General features: G+C 35.8%; 1 protein-coding gene across 3 annotated transcripts in view; it reads right to left on the reverse strand.

The window, feature by feature from the left end:
- The window catches only part of KIZ (kizuna centrosomal protein), a 128,183-nt gene that overhangs the window by 80,135 nt on the left and 24,229 nt on the right, over positions 1 to 23,819 (reverse strand). For all 3 annotated transcript variants that reach the window (XM_079123560.1, XM_079123559.1, XM_079123561.1), the window contains 2 exons: positions 6,815 to 7,460; positions 6,046 to 6,346 (listed from right to left, as the gene is read on the reverse strand). In XM_079123560.1, the coding sequence (XP_078979686.1) occupies positions 6,046 to 6,346; positions 6,815 to 7,460 (947 nt within the window). The remainder of the gene's footprint in view (positions 1 to 6,045; positions 6,347 to 6,814; positions 7,461 to 23,819) is intronic.

The raw sequence follows: 23,819 nt of genomic DNA on the forward strand, positions 1-23,819 counted from the left end.
AAATTTGTTTCTTACAGTTCTGGAGGTTGGGAAGTTTAAGATCAAGGTATCAGCCAGCTCAGTTCCCAATAAGGCCCGCAGGTGTCCATCTTTTCATTTCTTCACATGGTAGGGAAGAGTGAACTCTGGTGCTTCTTCCACTGATAAAGGCAAGAGCCTGAGGGATTAGGGGACCATCTTTATGACCTTATATAACCTTTATTACCTCCTCACAGGACCTATTTCCAAATATAGCCACGCTGAAAGTTAGGTTTTCAACACAGCAATTTAGTGGAGACAAAACTATACAGGTCCATTACATCAAGCTAACCAAGGAAAAAAGACAAATATAAGAAGATGTAAAAATCAGAAATGAAAGAGACCATTATTAGTTATTCCACAGATATTAAAAGGATAATAAAGGAACAGTACAAACAACTTATGCCTAGAAGCTTGATACTTCTTTGAAGGGCATAATTTACCAAATTTCATACAAAGAAAACTAGATAATCTGAATATATGTATGTATTTAATAAATTGAATCAATATTTAACCTTCCAAAGCTAAGCTCAAATGGGTTCATTAGTTAATTATTATTATTATTATTTTTTTTTTTTTGATGCTGAGGACAGGGCTAAGAGGTGTTCTAACACTGAGGAGTTACATCCCAAGCTCCTGGAGACAGTATCTCCCTATGTTGCTTACGGCCTTGGTAAGTTGCTGAGGCTGGCCTTGAAATTGTGATCCTTCAGCCTCAGGCATTAGTGAATTCTATCAAACATTTAAGGAATAAATTATGCCAATTCTCTACCATCTCTGTTCTGCAAAAGACACTGTTAAAAGAAGGAAAAGACAAGCCACAGACCTGGAGAAAATCTTTGCAAAACATATTATACTTCTGATAAAGAACTTATACTCAAAATACAGAAAAAGCTATTAAAATGCAATAAGAAAATACACAACTGAATTAAAAATGGGCAAGAGATATGAGTGGATTTCTCATCCAAGAAGATAAAGAGACAACAAATAGCATATGAAAAGAATGTTAACACCATAATAGGAAATTACAAATTAAAACAATAGTGAGATATTACACACTCATAAAAATGGCTAAAATTTAAAAAAACAACTGAGAATACCAAATGTTCACAAGTATGTGGACCAACAACAACTTCTCATCCAGTACTATTGTTAGTGCAATGGTATAACAATCCAGAGGGAAGTTTGTAAGTTTCAAAGCTAAACAGAAGCTTGTCATATGATTCAGCAATTGTGCTCCTGATATACACCCAAATAAGTTGAAAATGTAAGTCCACATACCTGTTATTTGTTAACTGTGTTAATTGTGGCTTTTTAAATAACTGACAAAACTTGGAAGCCACCAATAAGTGAAGTCCTTCAATAAGTGAATAGGATAAATAAATCATTTTATATCTAGAAAATGAAATACTTTTCAAAGCTAAAAAGAAATGAACCAGTAAGCCATGAAAAGACATGGAGGAACCTAAAACAATATTGCTTAGTGAAAAAGTTAAATCTGAAATAGTCAATTCCACCTATATGACACTCTGGAAAAGCCAAAGCTACAGAGACAGGTTGAGGAAAGAGAAGAGGATAAACAGATGGAGCATGAGGGATTTTTAGGCAGTAAAACTAGTCTATACTATTCTGTATACTGCTATAAAGTCAGATATGTTATTATGCATTTGTAAACAAAACAAAACAAACAAAAATCCTGAATATATTACTGCATTCACTAGAGAAGAGCCAGAGAAATATGTTAGCATGAGAAACTGCTTGTTGGTTAATGCAGATGTGCACAGCCACTTTCCTAGGTTTCTATTAATCTCCCTACCATGGTCTATCCTTGCTTACCTGAAAGTGGCCATGAATGGAAACACACTTGCTAAAATGATGAGAGTACAGTCCAAGGGAAAGCTCAGGTTCCCTTGGCTGCTGGGTTGCTTGTTGCTTGACTCCCTGTTACCATGTATTCACACACTGGGCCCTGAACACATCTGACTGAGCCTGCTTCTGGTTGTTATGGGTAGGCAATTATAAACCATACAGTCCTTTCAAAGATAAAATCTTTGCTTCCATTTCTTCAACTGGATTGTATTAATTTTCTATTACTGCATAATGAGTTATCACAAATTTAGTACAAACATTATAACTGTTATGGGACAGGAATTTGGATATGAGTTAGTGGGGTCTTTTACTCAGGGTCTCATCAGGCTGAAATTAAGGTGTTAGCTGGGGCCGTAATCTCATCTAAGGCTTGGGGTTCAATTTTAAGCTCAATGGTTACTGCAGAATTCATTTTCTTGCAGATGTAGGACTGAGGACTCAGTCCTTCAAGACTGTAAAAAACATTCCCTGCCATGTAGTTTTTCTACAAAATGGCATTTGGCTTCTTTCAGACTATCTCAGCTGCTTTGAATCTGATTTTAGTAAGGGCCCATTCTCTTTTAAAGTCTCATCTGATTAGGTCAGACCCACCCAGATAATCTTCATTTTGATTAGTTGAAGGTCAACTGATTCAGAACTTTTATTATGTCTATAAAACCTTTACCTGTTATATAAAATGCTATAATCACAGGATTTCATTGGAAATCCATCCAATTCAAAGTGAGGGGATTATACAGAACATGCAAAACAGGGGGCAAGTATCTTGAGGCCATCTCAGAATTCTGCCTACCACATGGAGAATTAATCCTGATGTAACTAATATTGTCAGACTAATCCTTCTAAATCTGGCTACTCATTATCTGACTTTCTCTTAAATAACCTTCAACAGTTCTACAAAACACACACAAAACGGAAGTCTAAATTCACAAACCTGATATTCAAGGCCTTTCTCAAATTTTCTCAGGTGACACTAAAGCCCAATTCCCACAGGACCCCTCAATAAGCCCTCAGTCATAGGGTCCCTTTGCTCTGGCCAATCCATGCCCCCATGTCCTCTGTGTCTGCATTCCTTCATGTGTTCTTCCTCCAGACCTAAATTGCCATTTCCATCATTATTTAAAACTCACCCAGCCTTCCAGATGCTGCACTGGCCCTCCCATAAACCTTTTCTGGTTCTTTGGACTCACACTAACCTTTTCTTCATTTGCATTTGTCCGGGATCACTATGGTAGATTTCCAAAAACAACCATAAACTTCCTATCCCTGTGTGTGCACCCTTTTGCAATGCAATTTTATTCCTCCTCCAAAGAGATGAACTGGATTTCTCCTGGGCCCTGTGACTTTGTTTACAAAGTGGGATATTAGCAAATATGATACAAGAATACACTAAAAGGCACTTGTGTGCTTGGGCTTGCTCTCTTGCTGTCTTGGGAACCTTGCTACTACCACTAGATTATAGGCCAGACTAGCCTCTCAGATGATACCAGCCAATAAGTCAAGTCATTCTAGTGGCCTCAACTGACACTGGGCCAACTGTCACATGAAAAATAACAAACCTTAGTACTTCAAGTTATGCAGCTCTGTACCAACATTTGCACAAAGAAAAGAATAGAGATTCGAGGTCATCCTTTTTAGTAACATTTATTTTACTCACTTTAATTCTAGTATGCTTTCTTGTGAAAAGAGTTCAATATAGCTTATGATGGAGAGCACATGAACTACAGTCTGGTTTTCAATGTCTGGAAGCATCCTTTGGAATGGATCATGAAACTTAAAAAACAAACCTGACTTTTAAGGTTTAAATAACCCAAATGTCCATTAACAGATGAATGGACAAATGAAATGTGGTATATACATATAATGAAATATTTTTCAACATAAAAAAGAAATGAGGGTCTGATATATATTACAACATGGATGAATCCTGAAGACATTATGCTAACTGAAATTAAACATAAAAAGGAAAAATACTGTATGATTCTACTTATAATCAGTACTTAGAATAGGAAAATTCACAGAGCAATAAATTAGCACTTGCCAGGGACTAGAGTATAACTAATACCACCAAATTGTGTATTTAAAGATGGCAAGTTCTGTGTAATATATACTTTACTGTAACATTTAAAATTAATGTAATATATTCAATTGCCTTAAACTGTACACTGTAAATGGGTGAGTTGAATAGCATGTAAACTATACCTCAGTAAAGCTGTTTTAAAAAATTTAAAAATACAAGCAAAAAAACGAGACAACACTTGGTTTCAACTGTCTCCTTAAATGGGAATTATCCAACAATATTGCACATCCCTTCTCACATTAGCTGCTAGGAAATGAAAGACCAAGTTTAAGCACAGTAACTCAGATGGCACACAGATGTGCTAACCCATAATAGCTATCATGATTGTTTTTATCACTATCACCAAATCAGAGGTTCCAAATTCCTGTTTACATCCTCTTTTGTGTGTTTTTCTTTGCCCCATTTCTTCATCTTTGCTAACTAAAATTCATTCACATGATTTTTAACCAGGCCCCTGGTATACTCTAAAGTAAACTGAGATTCTAAACTTCTGAGATTATGGCATTACCTCTGTAAATATGATACTATAGTCCCAGACTAATAACTCTCAAAGCAAAAGAAAATAAGAGATCATGCTAATAAAGTAAATTAAGAGAATATGTATCTTTAAAAGCAGTGAGGAGCAAGTTAACCAGCATTATTTAAAACCACTTTTAACCTATTTCACCACAAAAAATCAAATTTGATGTGACACAACCATTATTGACTGACCTTTTCATCTGCAGTGTGTCTTATTAACACAAGTATTCAAAATTTTACCAAATGCCAGTATTTTCTAATACATATTTGAAACTACATTCCAAAATTCAAAGACCTTGGATTTAAGGTCATAGAAAAAGGTCATTCATATAGGAGAATGGGAGATAGAACATTTTTGACATTTAGAGAAATGTTAAACAGTAATTCCACATACTTACACAACGATTTTTTAACCACCAATTCTTGGGTAAATATGGTAGTCCCTTAGTTAGCCTACCACAGTACTAACTTTTCCAATATGTTGCCATAAAAATAAGTCTACAAACACAAAATGCAAAACAGATAAATTCTATTTCTAGTAATAAAGTTTCTGGTGTAATGATTTGTGATGTAATATCCCCAGCTCTTTATATTTTTTTATTTTTTTAAAATTCTGAGACAAGGTCTCACTAAGTTGCCTAAGTAGGTCTCAAATTTGGATCCTCCTGCCTCAGTCTTCTGAGTAGCTTGGATTATGGGCATGTGCCACCATATCCAGCAAGAGGCAATGTATTAAAAGGTACAAAGGTGCTCTGAAACATAACATATACCCTCATATAAAAGAATGGTTACTTAGTTTTCCACTGTTGTCAGGATGGTTGGGGTGAAAGGTGACCAGCATCACAGTGTAACTGAAAGTTCTGGGGGTGGCATGGGGGTTGGAAGGCTATGGAGGGTTCTGCCCCAGTGATCTATGTGACACCTGTAGAAGGTGAGCTTTACCTTAGGTTCCTTTTGCTCTTGAAAGAGATTTGATTATGAGATTGATATTGTAAGTGCACAAAATATATAATTGTGTTCCTGTCTTAGAGACTCCAATATCCTCATATTTATACTCCTAAGAGGAAATATGCCTTAGATATACATGACAAAAACTTACTAGCTTATTTAATCTTACAATAAAAAATGACAAGTAATTTGAGGATAAAGTAATTAATTTAGTCTCTAAATCTTTAAAGTTTTTAGTCTCTACAGCTGAATACCTAGTAAGTTTACCCATTTGTCACCTTTTATCGTAGCAAAACTTCAAAATGGATTTATTTTAAAAGGCCTGAAGGCAGGAAGTGGGTGAAATGACTTATGAACAAACCAGAGATTGTTTGGGTATGATTATAAATTGCAAATCACCACAATTCAATGATACTTAGACTTTAAAAAGCTATTGTGTTTTTAAAAAAAAAAAAAGGAAGAAAATCAGATCTCACCTAAAGGACTAATTATGAAACTTAAGTAATTTACACATTCATGGTTGAGTGCTGAATAAAACATTAGACTATCTAATTATAGATATTCTGAAATATGTACAATTAAATACAGAACAGTTTTTTTCAAAAAAGACTTACTTTCTTGGTGAGTTAGCAGAGGACTCCTCTTCTGAATCAGGAAAGCTTAGGGTCTGCAAAATATGATTATTTTTTTCAGTGGAAAGGGCATCTCTTTTTTGCTCAGGGTAGATTAATTTTAAGGTCTCTTTTCCATTTTTTCCCTCTATCTTGTCACTTGGATTTGGTTGTGGTTCTGGACTCCTTAAAATCAGATCATCTTCACTTATAGAGACTGTGAGGTCATTGCTACTGCACAAACTTTCCTCCTCCTGTTCTTCCTGCATTTTTTGTAACTGTGGATCTTCATGGGCAAGATGATCTGTAAAAGGGGATATAAATAGGTTACTGATCATGAACTTCAGGGAGAATCAAGGTAACATGGAGCAGAATTACTCAACAGTTAAAAATATGTAGAAATAATCCACAACTAATTATAGTATTTAAAAACTCAAAAATATTTTACCTTACTTTTTTTTTGGGGGGGGGGGCTGGATTTGAGCAAATCCAGGGCCTCATGTATGCTAAACATGAACTCTACCACTGCCCTCAAAAAATATTTTAAAATATTTTTTAGAAAATCAGTGAGTTTGAAAATCAGAAAATTAACTGTAAAAAAAGGTACACATTTATGAATTCAATGAAACGGAATTTCTTAACATAATTACTATTTGAGTTTTTGACAAAGAAATAAAATTAGAGTATATTTTATCCTTATGTAAGATCACTAACACCCAGAAAAACTAAACACTAACAAAAATCTACAAACTCACTCAGCCTCTCATCCCACCTGAGAAACCTTCCCAAGCAGAATGCTTCTCTTGAGACCACTTATTTTCAGATGCACAGTGTTCTGAAACTGATATCGCAGAGACAGGCGGGCTGGCTCTTTCTTCCTCAACTTCAATATGTTCTCGTGTCAGTATTTCTCCCTCTGATCCCTCTGATCTGCTGGAACTGTCACACTTTAAATCAGTGGTTCTGTTCTCTGGACTTAATCTTTCCTGTAACGAGGAATGAAGTTCAGCAGACTTTTTGCCTTCAGATAAATTACTCTTGCTGTGATGTATGTTGCTTCCTATCTCCAAGCAATGAGTTTGTTCCTCCTCAGACAATACACTGGCTGTGACTGGCATTTTCTCACCAATCTGAAGAGATGTCTTTCCATCTATTTTGTCAGACTTATTTAAGCACTCTGTGTCACTATTAGTTTGTACTACACAGCTGTCTGTCACATTGCTTCTCTGGGCTGTCTGTTGGTGTGAATGTGGGTCAAGAATTGAAAAGTTCTTTGTGGGTTGGGGAGATTTCTGCTCTGTACTGAAATCTCCAAGGCTTGAGATGGCTGACATTTGGCGGCCCATGAACATTGTTGCTGGTTGATACAATCCTTTTGACATAGTTGTCCCCAAGTTAATTCCTGCTTGCACTGTAACCTGCAAAGAGATGTGAGTTAAACATCATGTATAAACAATTAGGATGTTTTTAAAAATAAAGGAAGCACAACCGTAGAAATCACCACTTATCATGATTTATAGAACTTGCTCTTTCCTACATAATGAAGAAAAAACAGTATAGTCCATGCTATTTAATTTTAATAACAATGGTGCTTTACAAAGCGACATTTGCCAAGGAACTATAAAATTTTGCAAAAAAAAAAAAAAAAAGAAAGAAAGAAAGAAATTCAGGTATTTCACATAATTAAGCTGCATGCTTAAAATTAAATTAAAATGGAAATTTTATGTAATGTATAGATTTTGCAATAAAAATGAGAAAAAGCTATGAGTTCTAAAAGGACTCCATGGAGAAGCTCAGATTCAATGGAGCTACAGAGTAACTTGACCAAAGGAAAAAAAACATCAAGGGAGGGGGTATACAAAAGACTTTTGGAGGTTTCAAAACTCTATTTCTAGTATTAAATGTAATATAAAAATTTCTGATAATTACTTTAAGGATAGCATTAGAATATATTGCATCATGTACAAAACATTGATAATTTATAGTCCAACTGTAAATAATGCCAGTTTTTCCTGACCATCTTTTTTCAAGTAATTTTAAAGAAATTTAAAGCAGTTTCCATTTATTGGCATGTGTATAGGAAGAATGAGATCTTACAGAGACAGAGAAAGAGAGCACAAGCAGACACTAAAGCAGCTGGTTCGATGGCTTCATCAAGGATGCACAGAGGGAAGAGAAACTAGAGGTAAGAAGCATGAAGCCTTGAGAAAGTTTCAGTGCTTTTCTTCCAAAGGGACCAAAACACTTCTGCACATATAAGAACATTTATTTCACAGACACAAATAGAATATATGGGGGGATGTATCTATACCCCTCTGTAGATGAAAAAACCAAGGGCCAAATATTAAGACAGAAAATGTCATACACATAGTTGAAACAGAATCCAGACTTTGCTTCTTTTCAAATACACTGTCTTTTCTATTCCAAAGTAAAAGAAGTAACTCTGAAGTGAACCAATGACAGGGATGTCAGAGAAAGTGGTTGAATCAGAACCTTTTAATTTCTCTGCTCCACAAGAGTGATAACACTGGGAAAAAATTTTCAGAATGACTTTTCAGAAATCTGGAAATTAACCAGGCTTGCAACAACCTGGGGGAGCATTTATTTAAGAAAAACAGCTGTATCTTGATAAGAACAGAGAGCTTTATGGTGTTTTAACTTATCTTATTCCCATTCCTTCTCCCAGAGGTATGTAGTAAATTTGAAAACCTGTACTGACAATGAAAACCAGCTGCAAACAATAACAAGCTTAAAAATTTAAAGGAAAAGCTGGTGAAAGAGCTGTTAGCGGGCGGGTCTGCAAAGCTTGAGCCTATTTCTGGGAATCTGGACAGTTACCTACAAGCTCAGGGATGTAGGTATGCTCAGGAAGTGTTTCAAGAAGTTCCTAAACTCTCACCTCTGGCTCACCTTGAAGCACTGTACAAGCAGGAAGTAAAGACTAAGGTGAGATTGTAAACTGCCTAGATGAGTGTGAAAAGCATGTCCCAACACACACCAGAGCCTCCTGGCAAAGACTATGAGAATTCTAATTCTGAGTATTTAAAGAAAGCTCTAATCATTACCCACACTCACTAAATAAACTTAACACAAACATCAATGAACACACATGAAAAATAGTACAGACTTTACATAATTAGTTCAGAAAGTCAAACAGAAAACACAAAAACAACTCTGGGAGGGGGAGAACTGCCACATTGTATTATTTAAAATATCTGTTTCAACAAAAAAGGATGAGAAATTAAAATAAATAAATAAATAAATAAATAAAAACTATGGGTCTTACAAGGAGGAAAAAAAAAGCAGCCAATAGAAACTGTTTCTAAGGAAGCCCAAGTATGGAATTATATTAACTCAAGACATTAAGTTATATTAGATATGTTCAAGGAACTAAAAGAAATCACATCTAAAGAACTAACAAAGTATAAGAATAATGTCCAAATATAAATTATTAATAAAAAATATTAATTATAGGGTTTGGGGGTAGCACAGTGTTAAAGGTGCTTGCCTAGCATGCACAAGATCCTAGGTTCCCTCTCCAAAACCACATACAAACATCCCAAAAAAATCAATACAAGTAATATAAGTTATAAAAAACAGAACTGAATATAAATGTGGAATTTATACAGTTAAAAAATACAATTGCAGGCTGGAGATATAGCTCAGTTGGTAGAGTGCTTGCCTTGCAAGCACAAGGCCCTGGGTTCAATTCCCTGCACCACACACACACACACACACACACACACACACACACACACGCACACATACATAAAGTACAATTGCCAGAATGAAAAGTCAACTACAGGGCCTCAGCAGCAGATTTGACTAGGCAGAAGAAAGAATTAGCCATCTTGAATATAGGTCCATTGAGCTTATTCAGTCTGAGGAAAACAAAAGAGAACGAAGAAAAATGAACAGAGCCTCAAGAGAACTGTGGGACGCATAAGCATAAACTAAAAGTCTCGGAAAGAAAGAGACAGAAAGAGTTTTGAAGAAATAATGGAATAAAACTTTCTAAATTAGATGAAAATTAAGTTATACATCAAAGAAGCTAAATGGAGTCAAAGTGGGAGAAACTCATAAAGATCCACATCTAGACAAATCATAAGTGAAGACAAAGAATCTTTTGGTGTATGTGTGATGCCAGTGATCCAACTAAGAGCCTTGCACATGCCAGAAAAGCGTTTTACTACTGAGCTACACTCCAACCCCAAAGAATCTTGACAGCAAATATAGAGAAGTGATATGCTCACATCCAAGGAATCCTCAGTAAGATTAAAAGCTGATTTCTCATCAGAAACCATGGAAGTCAGTAGGCACATTCAAAGTACTGTAAGTAAAAGACTGTCAATCAAGAATTCTATAGCTACCAACACTTTCCTTCAAAAGTGAAGGAGAAATTAAGATAGTCCTAAATAAACAAAGACAGAATCTGTTACTACCATATCTGCCATACGTGAAATACTAGAGAAAACACATCAGGATGAAATACAGGATGAAATAAAAGAACATTCAAGAGTAATCCAAATCTACATTAAGAAATAAAGAATACTAGTAAAGGAACTAAACTGGTAAATACAAAAGATGGTATATATGTATTTTTTGTTTGCAACTTTTTTCTACTATATGATTTAAAGACAGCTTCGCAAAACAATAATTAGAAATCCGTATTAATATTTAACATGTAAAGGGCTGGCGTTGTAGCTCAGTGGTACAGTGCTTGCCTAGCATGTGTGAGGCACTGGGTTCAATTCTCAGCACCATAAACAAACAAATAAATAAATAAAGGTCCATCAACAACTAAAAAATACTTTTAAAAAATATGCAACATATAAGACTCAAAACTATGGCTTATATTATAACAATATGACAAAAGAGTAGAAAGAGAATGGAGTTATACAAAGTTTTTATATGCTATTGAAATTAAGTTGATATTAATACAAACTAGATTATTAGAAGTGTAGTCTTAGTCCATTTTCTACTGCCATAACAAAGAATCTGAGGCTGTATACTTTATAAAGAATAGAGGTTTATTTATATATCGAAGTTCTAAAAACCCAAGATCATGGTGTTACCATCTGGTTGGCTCTTGTGAAGACTGGCTTCATTACATGGTAAATGGCATTATGGTGAGAGCATGTATAAGAGGGAGAGATCACATGGTGAGTCAGGAAATGAGAAAGATCCAGGAGTCATGCTTGCTTTTATAAATAACAACTCATTCTTACAGGAATTAACCAGGGTTCTACAAGAATGACAATTAATCCCTTCTAAGGACAGCACTCTCAATGTTCTAACTGCTTTCCATTAGGTCCCACCTCTTAAAGATCTTGTCACTTCAATACCATAATGCTGAAGACCAACCTTCCAGCAAGTGAACTTTTGGGGAACACACACAAACATATCCAAACTATAAATCATGCTAACTGAACTATGAGGGCACTAATAGGAAAAGAAACATCAAGAGAATTAAAATTGCACATTAGAATATTGTTTAACAGAAAAGGAAGTAGTGTTGGAGAAATAAAGGAACAAAAGAGGTACATACAGAAAACAGATAACAAAATATCAGATAAAGATTTTATCAGTATTTCTATTAAATGTAAATGAATTAAACACTTCAATTAAAGACAGAGATTAAAAGAATGTGTTTTAAAAGAACATGATTGACCCACAATCCAAGAGACTCGGAAGGCTGAAGGATCAGAAATTTGAGGTCAGCCTGAGCAGTGTAGTGAGAACTTCCCCGCCCCCAAAAAATAAATAAAAACGATAGGGGAATAGCCAGACATGATGGTGCATGCCTGTAATCCCAGTGGCTCAGGAGTCTGAGACAGGAGTTCACAGCCAACCTCAGCAACTTAGTGAGGTCCTAAGCAACTCAGCAAGAACCTGTCTCAAAATAAAATATAAAAAGGGTATGTGGCTCAGTAGTTAAGAGCCCTTTGTTTAATCCCTGGTACAGAGAGAAAAAAAAAAAAGCCACAAAGCAGAGTGGTGCTGGGTATGTGGCTCAGTGGTAGAGCATTCCTAGGTTCAAATTGTGGTCACAGACACACACACACACATACAAAATATGACCAAACTATATGTTATCTACAAAACACTCATTTCTGATTCAAAAACAAAGTTTGAAAGTAAAGGGATGGAAAAAGATATAAACAGTGCCTTGTGAAAAAATATACTATGAAAACAGTGACCAAAAGAAAGCTGGAATGGCTATACTAATATCAGACAAAATAGACTTTAAGACAAAAACTGTTTCTGGGGACAAAGGACAATTTATAATGATAGGATAAAACTGTGAAGAGAATATAACTATTAGAAATGTGTACAAATAATAACAGAGCCCTAAAATACATGAAGCAACAACTGAGATAACTCAAGGGAGAAACACACAATTCAATAATAGCTGATGACTTTTATACACAACTTTTAATAATGGACAGAATTAGACAAAGATCAAAAAGGAAAAAGAGAACGTGAACTGACCTAACAGACATATACAGTAGATTCCTTCACTCACCAGCAAACTATGCATTTTTTAAGCCACAAGGAAAATATTAGTTATTTATTTTCATTTCTCTCATTAAAGTGTCAAAAAGAATTTGACACAAATTGAAAACTAAAAAGCAAATACATGCTTACTCCAGGAGCTTAAACATCTTGTCAACTCCCTGTATCAAATTCCTTTCTGTTGAGATAGATACCTACAGTTTTTTCTTTCTGAATTGACACCTGACTGATATTATATTTATGGATTAAGATATTTAATATTTTTAAATGACATTTTGATCAATTCAAAATATAAATCCAATGAAACTTGAATAAAAAATTCATAAAGAATGTGCAAACCACACCAATTTTAAGATTCAGAGGCAAGAGCTAAAGATCAAGAAATGTGAAAAAATGGGAAAGCAATTTCTGTAAGAAAAAAAGGAGGAGACCTAATTTACCATATATTAGAATTTATCATAAAGAAGACAATGTGATATTGATTCAGGACTAGGAAAAAATAATTATAAAACAACTAACTAAATTTCTAATCCAGAAATATTAGGGTTTAGGTAGGCCATAAATCAAGTCTTAATAAAATTCAAATTATTGGTGAGTCTCTCCTGTTGGGGAGGCATCCTGGATGGGGCGGTAGTCCCGGAATGCAGGGAACTTTGTGAAGTAGAGGTGCCCAACGAGACACCCCTCCCCCTGCTGGAGCAGTGAACTTGGACGACTGGGAGCATCGCAGAGGAGGGTTGCTCTGCACAACGCTTGGACTCGGAGCAACCCACCGGAGTTCCAGGTGGCTGCCCAGAGGAGGAGGTGCACGCCGAGTTGCTTGGACTCAGAGCGACCGCACTGCAACTCCAGGCAGCTGCCCAGAGAAGGAGGTGTACGGCGGGTTGCTTGGACTCGGAGCAATGTACCGGGGCTCCAGGCAGCTGCTGTGAGGAGGAGGTGCACAGCAAGCTGCTTGGACTCAGAGCGACCGCACGGAACACCAGGCAGCTGCCCAGAGGAAGAGGCGTGTGGCGGGTCGCTTGGACTCAGAGTGACCGCACTGGAACCCCAAGCGGCTGCTTGGAGGAGAACCGTGCAGCGAGTTGCTTGGATTCAGAGTGACTGCACTGGAACACCGGGCGGCTGCCTGGAGGAGGAGGCAAGTGGCGGATCGCTTGGACTCGGAGCAACTGCATCGGGGCTCCAGGTGGCAGCGCAGAGTAGGGGCTGCACAGCCAGGTGATTAGGTGCAGAGCATGGTCCCAGGACCTAGGCGGCTTCTTGGTGGAAGAGCTGCATAGAGGCAAGCTGAGGGGAGGAGCGAAGGTTCCAGGACTGCGGGCAGAATCTCTGAGGAGAGGCAGCCTAAGGAGACACGTCTGCGAAAGGCGAGGCTCCCAAACGCAGGAGGTAGGTCCGGGCCCCAGGGAACGTTGCAGACGAAGGCTGCCCAGCCCAGGCGGTAGTTGTGGATTCAGGGGAACCTCTAGGAGGGGAACTGACCAGCGAGACCTCACTCACCGGGTGACTCTTCCCTGCCGGGTGAGGTTTTTCCACAAGGATGGTAAAAAAAGAGAAACAGGCCGAAACAGGCCTTGCCTCAGCCCGCAGCCTAGTTCCCCTTTGGATGACCACTGGTTAACAAGTGGAGGCACCTCTACCCACTAGCAGGGAATATACCCCACCTGAAAGCCACCACCCCTAGAGAGGCAGCTTCCTTGTGGAGCACCGCACTATCAACTTCCTCCAAGACTTCAGGCTACTGAAGGCTAAGAGGGGATATATTAGAAATCTTCAGGGACATTATAAGTCAATACAGGAAATCTCAGTGATCCACTGATACCTGAACAATATGAGAAAACAAGGGAAGAAAATGCCCCAAACAAATCTAGATGTTACATCCATAAAACCCAATGACAGCATGGCAGAAGAAATGACAGAAAGGAAGTTCAGAATGTACATAATTAAAACAATCAGGGAAGCAAACAATGAGATGAAAGAGCAAATGCAGGCATTGAATGATGAGATGAAAAAGCAAATGCAAGCATTGAATTATCTCACCAATCAACAGTTAAAAGAGCAAATACAGGAAGCAAAAGATAATTTCAATAAAGAGAGATACTGAAAAAAAAAAAAAAAAACCAGAAATCCTGGAAATGAAGGAAACAATAAACCAAATTAAGAACTCCACAGAAACCATAACCAATAGGATAGAACACCTGGAAGAGACAACCTCAGATATTAAAGACAAAATATTTAATCTTGAAAACAAGTTGACCAAACAGAGAAGATGGTGAAGAAATCATGAACAGAATCTACAACAATTATGGGATATCATGAAAAGGTCAAATTTAAGAATTATTGGGATTGAGGAAAGCTTAGAGAAACAAACCAAAGGAATAAACAAACTATTCAATGAATTAATATCAGAAAATTTCCCAAATCTGAAGAATGAAACAGAAAATCAAGTACAAGAGGCTTATAGGACTCGAAATATACAAAATTACAACAGACCCACACCAAGGTATATTATAATGAAAATACCTAACATACAAAATAAGGACAGAATTTTAAAGACTGTGAGAGAAAAGAACCAATTACATTCAGGGGGAAACCAATAAGGATATCAGCTGATTTTTCAATCCAGACCCTAAAAGCTAGAAGGGCCTGGAACAACATTTTTCAAGCCCTGAAAGAAAATGGATGCCAACCAAGAATCTTATACCCAGCAAAACTTACCTTCAGATTTGACGATGAAATAAAATCCTTCCGTGATAAATAAAAGCTAAAAGAATTTACAAAAAGAAAGCCAGCATTACAGAACATTCTCAGCAAAATATTCCATGAGGAAGAGATGAAAAACAAAGATGCAAATCAGCAAAGGGAGAAATTATCCTAAAGGAATTGTCAAACAAAGGAGAAATCAAGTCATGACAAAAAAAAAAAAAAAAAAAACTGAGCCAAATAACTGGGAATACAAATCATATCTCAATAATAACCCTGAATATTAATGGCCTTAACTCATCAATTAAAATATTTAGACTAGCAGATTGGATTAAAAAGAAAGATCCAACAATATGTTGCCTGCAAGAGACTCACCTCAAAGAAAGAGATACCCATAGACTAAAGGTGAAAGGATGGGGAAAAACATACCATGCACATGGACTCAGCAAAAAAGCTGGGGTATCCATCCTCATTTCAGATAATGTGGACTTCAAGCCAAAGTTAGTCAGAAGGGATAAAGGACATTTCATACTACTGAAGGAAAGCATAAATCAGCAAGACATAACAATCATAAATATCTATGCCCCAAACAGTGGCTCATTCATGTATGTCAAACAAATCCTTCTCAATTTCAGAAACCAAATAGACCATAACACAATAATACTAGGTGATTTTAACATGCCTCTCTCAGCACTGGACAGATCTTCCAAACAAAAATAGAACAAAGATACCATAGATCTCAATAACACAATCAATAATTTAGACTTAACGGACATTTATAGAATATACCATCCAACCAAGGGCGAATACACTTTCTTCTCAGCAGCACATGGATCCTTCTCTAAAATAGACCATATATCATGCCACTGAGCTAATGTTAGCAAATACAAGAAGACAGAGACACTACCATGTATTCTATCAGGTCATAATGGATTGAAATTAGAAATAAATGAAAGAGTAAAACACAGAAACTACTCCAACACCTGGAGATTAAACAATATGCTATTATATGATGAATGGATAACAGAAGATATCAGGAAGGAAATTTAAAAATTCTTAGAGGTAAATGAGAACAAAGAAACATCATACCAAAATCTCTTGGACACTATGAAAGCAGTATTTAGAGGAAAATTTATTTCATGGAGAGCATTCAATAAAAGAAGAAAAAAATCAACAAATAAACGACCTAACACTACAGCTCAAAACCCTAGAAAAAGAAGAACAGACCAACACCAAAAGTAGTAGAAGACAGGAAATAGTTAAACTCAGAGCTGAAATCAACGAAATTGAAACAAAGGAAACAATAGAAAAACTGACAAAATAAATAGTTAGTTCTTTGAAAAAATAAACAAAATTGATAAACCCTTAGCCACAATAACAAAGAGAAGAGAGAAATTCACAATGAACAAGGGCATATCTCAACAGACACGAGTGAAATACAAAACATAATAAGAAGCTACTTTGAAAATCTATACTCCAACAAAATAGAAAATTTCAAAGACATCAACAGGTTTCTAGAGACATATGAATTGCCTAAACTGAACGAGGAGGACATACACAATTTAAATAGACCAATTTCAAGTAATGAAATAGAAGAAGTCATCAAAAGCCTTCCAACAAAGAAAAGTCCAGGACCAGATGGGTTCTCAGCCGAGTTCTACAAAACCTTTAAAGAAGAGCTCATTCCAATACTTCTCAAAGTATTCCACGAAATAGAAAAGGAGGGAACCCTCCCAAACTCATTCTATGAAGCCAATATCACAATGATACCTAAACCAGACAGAGACACATCGAGGAAAGAAAATTTCAGACCAATATCCTTAATGAACATTGACGCAAAAATTCTCAACAAAATTTTAGCAAATCGCATACAAAAATATATTAAAAAGATAGTGCACCATGATCAAGGGGGTTTCATCCCAGGGATACAAGGTTGGTTCAACATTCGGAAATCAATAAATGTAATTCACTGTATCAACAGACTTAAAGTCAAGAATCACATGATTATTTCAATAGATGCAGAAAAAGCATTTGATAAAATACAGCACCCCTTCATGATCAAAACACTAGAAAAAATAGGGATAGTGGGAACATTCCTTAACATTGTAAAGGCTATCTATGCTAAGCCCATGGCTAATATCATTCTAAATGGTGAAAAACTGAAAGCATTCCCCCTAAAATCTAGAACAAGGCACGGATGCCCCCTTTCACCACTTCTATTCAACATTGTCCTTGAAACTCTAGCCAGAGGAATAAGACAGACCAAAGAAAGTAAAGGGATACGAATAGGAAAAGAAAAACTCAAACTATCCCTATTTGCTGATGATATGATTATATACTTAGAGGAACCAGGAAATTCCACCAGAAAACTTTTAGAATGCATAAGTGAATTCAGTAAAGTAGCAGGATATAAGATCAATGGTCATAAATCTAATGCATTTTTATACATAAGTGATGAATCTTTGGAAAGAATAATCAGGAAAACTACCCCTTTCACAATAGCATCGAAAAAAATAAAATACTTGGGAATCAATCTCACAAAAGAGGTGAAAGACCTCTACAATGAGAACTACAGAACACTAAAGAAAAAAATTAAAGAAAACCTTAGAAGATGGAAAGATCTCCCATGTTCTTGGATAGGCAGAATTAATATTGTCAAAATGGCCATACTACCAAAAGTGCTATACAGATTCAATGCAATTCCAATTAAAATCCCAAAGATGTACCTTACAGAAATAGAGCAAGCAATCATGAAATTCATCTGGAAGAATAAGAAACCCAGAATAGCTAAAGCAATCCTTCACAGGAAAAATGAAGCTGGGGGTATCACAATACCAGAACTTCAACTATACTACAAAGCAATAGTAACAAAAACAGCATGGTATTGGTACCAAAATAGAAAGGTAGATCAATGGTACAGAATAGAGGACACAGACACATACCCAAATAAATACAATTTTCTCATACTAGAGAGAGGGGCCAAAAATATGCAATTGAGAAAAGATAGCCTCTTCAACAAATGGTGCTGGGAAAATTGGAAATCCATATGCAACAGAATCCATATGCAACTAAACTCATATCTCTCACCGTGTATGAAACTCAACTCAAAATGGATCAACGACCTCGGAATCAGACCAGAGACCCTGCAGATTATAGAAGAAAAAGTAGGTCCATATCTTCAACATTTTGATGTCTGGTCTTAGGACCAGACTTCCTCAACAGGATTCCCATAGCACAAGAAATAAAAACAAGAATCAATAACTGGGATAGATTGAAACTAAAAAGCTTTCTCTCAGCAAAGGAAACTATCAGCAATGCGAAGAAAGAGCCTACAGAGTGGGAGAAAATCTTTGCCAATCATACTTCAGATAGAGCACTAATCTCCAGAATCTATAAAGAACTCAAAAAACTCAACACCAAGAATACAAATAACCCAATCGACAAATGGGCTAAGGAAATGAACAGACAATTCACAGAAGAAGATCTACAAGCAATCAACTAACATATGAAAAAATGTTCCACATCTCTAGCAATAAGAGAAATGCAAATCAAAACCACCCTAAGATTCCATCTTACCCCAATTAGAATGGCAATTATCAAGAATAGAAGCAACAACAGGTGTTGGCGAGGATGTGGGGAAAAAGGTACACTCATACATTGCTGGTGGGGCTGCAAATTAGTGCAGCCACTCTGGAAAGCAGTGTGGAGATTCCTTAGAAAACTTGGAATGGAACCACCATTTGATCCAGCTATCCCACTCCTTGGCCTATACCCAAAGGACTTAAAATCAGCATACTACAGAGATACAGCCACATCAATGTTCACAGCTGCTCAATTCACAATAGCCAGATTGTGGAACCAACCTAGATGTCCTTCAATTGATGAATGGATAAAGAAACTATGATATATATATAGACACACACAATAGAATATTATTCAGCCATAAAGAATGATAAAATTATGGCATTTGCAGGCAAATGGATGAAATTGGAGAATATCATGCTAAGTGAGATAAGCCAATCTCAAAAAACCAAAGGTCAAATGATCTCTCTGATAAGCGGATGATGACACATAATGGGGGTGGGAGGGGTTAGTGTTTGGGTTAGGGTTAGGGTTAGGGAGGGGGGCAAGAATGGAGGAAGGATGGACTGTATAGAGGGAGAAGAGGGGTGGGGGAAGGGAAAAAATAACAGAATGAATCAAACAACATTACCCTATGTAAATTTATGATTATACAAATGGTATGTCTTACTCCATGTACAGAGAAACAACATGTATCCCATTTGTTTACAATAATAAAAAAAAAGAATAAAAAAAAAGGAATGTCCAATGTGATCCTACAATCAGAAAAATGAGAAATTATACTCCATTTATGTATGGTTTATCAAAATGCACAAATGTATTATACTGTCATGTATTAACTAATTAGAACAAATTTTTAAAAATTTTATAAAAAGGAAAGATTTCAAGTCAGTAACCTAATCGTCCATGTTAAGAAACTTTTCAGAAAGAAAACTAAATGCAAAGTAGGAGAAGGAAGAAAATAATGATTAGAGTAGAGATGAACAATTTAGAGAAGAGAAATGCAATAGAGGAAAACCTATAAAAGCAAAAGTCAATTCTTTGAAAAGATATACAAACTGGTGAACATTTAGACTCAACCAAGAAAAAGAGAAGACTGAACTTATGAAAATCATAAATAAAAGTGGGTACTTTGTTACCAACTTTTCAGAAATAAAAAAGATTGTAAGGTGGCTGGTGATATAGCTGGCTGGTGATATAGCTCAGTTGGTGGAGTGCTTGCCTTGTAAACACAAGGCCCTGGGTTCAATCCCAAGCACCGCCAAAACTATAAAGGAAATCTTGAATAGGTTATATGCCAACATATTGGACCACCTAAACGAATTAGACAAAATCTTACAAAGTTACTATCAAAACTGACTCAAGAAAAAGAAAATCTGAATAGACCCATAAATGTTAAGCAACTTAATTAGTAATCAAAAACTTTTCACAAAGTACATCCAGGAGTAAAGGGGCTCACTGATAATTCTACCCATATTTTAAAGGATTAAAGTCAATTCTTCACAAACTATTCCAAAAATAGATAAGAAAAAAACATTTCTTGCCCAGTTTATCATGCTGGTTCTTGACACCAAACTCAAAGTTGTTACAAGAAGACTACAGGCCAATATTTCTTATGCATAGGGATGAAAAGTTCTCAACAAAATAAAGCAAACCAAATCATGCAACATGTAAACAGGATTATACACTAATACTAAATAGGAATTACCCAGGAATGCAATCTTTATTCAACATACAAAAATCAATTAACTCCACAATGCACATATACTTCAAAAACAGCATTTTGTACATGGCAAACACATACAATTTCACCTGTCAATGTAAAAAAAAAAAAATAACAAAATAAATCTGGTGATAAAGTAGAAAAAACATTTCTCAGATTAAAAAAAATCAGTTAAATATATTCTATTAATTGAATAAAGAGAATAAATGTTTACCTCTATACACAGAGAAAACATTTAACAACATTTAACAAAGTCTTAATGCATATTCATGATGAAAATTCCTCAACAAATTAGAAATAGAAGGGAGCTCTCTTGATCTGATAAAATGCATCTATGAAAAAAACCACACTCACAGTCAATAGTAAAAGATGGAAAGCTTTCCCCTGAAGATCAGAATTGACACAAGAATGCTGATCCCTCATCACTTCTACTTAACGATGTACTGCAGATCCTAGTAGCAGCAGTAAGGCAAGAAAAAAAAGAAAGACATCTAAATTGGAAAGAAGTAAAACTACCTTTATTTGAAGATGACATGATCTTGTATAAAGAAAATTCACAGGAATCTACACACACAAAAAAACTATTAGAAGTAAAAAAAAAAAAAATTCAGCAAGGTTACAGGATACAAGACAAACATGTAAATACCAATATACAAGTAGAAATAATTTATTTCTTGACATTAGCAATAGATAATCTGTAACAGAAGTCAATAAACAATTTTGTTTCCAATAGCACCAAAGAGAATAAAACACATTGGAATAAATTTAACAAAGAAGTCCAAGATTTGTACAATGAAAACCACGAAATAGAGATGAAAGAAATTAAAAAGCTAAATAGATTAGAATTCTCTGTTCACCAAATTCATAACTTAATATTATTAAGATGACAATACTACCCAAATTTATCTACAGATTTAGTAGGAGAGGTCTATCAAAATCCCAGTTGCCATTTTTAGAAATCGACAAGCTGATACTAATATTCATATGGAAATTCAATGAATACAGAATGCCCAAAACAATCTTCCAATGAAGAAAAAAGTTAGAGTACTCACATTTCCCAATTTCAAAATTTACCACAAAACTTACTTATTAGAGTAATTCTGTACAATGTGGTACTGGCAGAAGGACAGACATATACAGACAGTGGAACAGAATTGTTTGTTTAGAAATAAATGTGTCTATAGTCAACTGATTTTTGATAAGAAGTCAAGATAATTCAAGGGGAAAACAGTCCTTTGAACAAATAATGTAAGAACAGTCACATACTAAAGAAAAAAATTATATCCCTCCTTCATACCATATATAAATTTACCAAAAATGTAAATTCCCCAGTACCCAAAACAAAACAAAAACACAAAACACACACACACACACACACACACACACACACACACAACCCACTGCAATATTATACCACTTTACCCAATAGGATGGTTGTCTTAGTCCATTCAAGCTGCTATAATGAAATATTATATATCGGGTTGCTTACAAACAATAGAAGTTTATTTCTCACAGTTATAGTGGCTGGGAAGTACAAGATAAAGACAATGGCAGATTTAGGGTCTGGCAAGAGCCCCTTTTACCACAGATAGTATCTTTTTGCTGTGTTCTCATATGATGAAAGGGGCAAACAAACTCCCTGGCCCTTTTTATAAGACACTAATTCCACAATCACTTTTCAATGCTTACCTTTCTTAATATCATTACCTTGGGGTTTAGGATTTCAATATACTAATTTGGGGAGGGATCACAAATATTTAGGTCATAACAATGCAATAGCAAACATGGGCAGCTAGGTGCAGAAGCATACATCTCTAATCTCAGCAGCTCGGGAGGCTGAGGTAGGAGAATTGTGAGTTCAAAGTCAACCTCAGCAATTTAGGGAGGCCCTAAGCAACTTTGTGAGACCCTAAATTATGCAAAAGGGTTGGGGATGTGGCTCAGTGGTTAAGCACCCCTGGGTTCAATCCCTGGTACCAGAAAAAAACCCTAAAGCAAAACCAAAACGAAACAAAGATAGGCAATAACAAGTGTTGCTGAGGATATGGAGACATTAGACTTACCATACATTGCTGTGGGGAATACAAAATGGTACAGCAATCTTGTACAAGAATGTTTATAACACTATTCATAATAGCCCTAAAGTGGAAACAACTCCAAAGTCCATCATGAAATGACTAAATAAACAAAATATGATATATCTATTTAATATATCTATGTAATACCAGTATTATTTAGCCATGAAAAGAAATTAAACACCAACACCTGCTACATTATGGTGAACTTTGAAAACATTATGCTATGTAAAATAAGCAGCCACCAAAAACCCACATATTGTAAGATACCATTCATAGGAAATGTTTACAATAAGCAAATTTTTAGATACAGAAAGTAGATAAATGGTTGCCCAGGGCTTGGAGGCTAGATGGCAAGGGTGGGAGTAGTCAAGGGAAGTAGAGGGTTTGCTAAAGGATTTCTTTTTAAGCAGCAAAAATATTCTAAAACTGATTACAATGATGGTTACGCAACTATATAGAACACATTAAAACCCACAAAGAATAAAAGAACAAATGAATGAAAAATCTTCAAAAGAAATTATAATTATGTGGCTAATTTATGATCAGGAATAGTCTATCTGTGCTTATGGGGAAAGTAAGGGAATATAAAGATTCAAGAGGACAGAAGCTGTAGAGGAAGAAGGAAATTCTCTCTCCATGACCCCTTTGAATTTCCCCCAGAGGAAGTAACTCTAATGTTTCTTACAGATCTTTCTAGACACTTTCTATATATATATCATAAATTTCTCTGTGTGTAAAGGGTAGCATACTATATAATTTTAACAGCGGCATATTATACAGATTTTCCATAACTTATTCAACCTATCTGCTATCAAGAGAACTAATGTACCATGGCATTGTGATTTGTAAGTCCTCTTCCATTTTGCCACAATGGTAGATTACAGTCAACACCAAATTCTTACAACTGAGATCGCAAAGCAATATCTCTGGCCATTAAATCCAACAGTTGTTGGAACTATGCAAAATTTTTAAATGTTTCTGTTAAATTCAGATTTAATGGTATGTTCTGTGAATTATTTTACAGAATAGGTCAGTTTAAAAATCAATGAGTTGTTACCATCAGGTGGTGTTATCTCCCATCTCTTTAATTCACAGACTCTCTACCCCCACAGTGGCCTCTCCACTATCACAGGTAAGGGGTAAGAAGCCAGGACCAAAGAAAGAACAGCAGT

The sequence above is a fragment of the Sciurus vulgaris genome, assembly GCF_902686455.1.
Source record: "Sciurus vulgaris genome assembly, chromosome: 2".
NCBI classification, from domain to species: domain Eukaryota; kingdom Metazoa; phylum Chordata; class Mammalia; order Rodentia; family Sciuridae; genus Sciurus; species Sciurus vulgaris.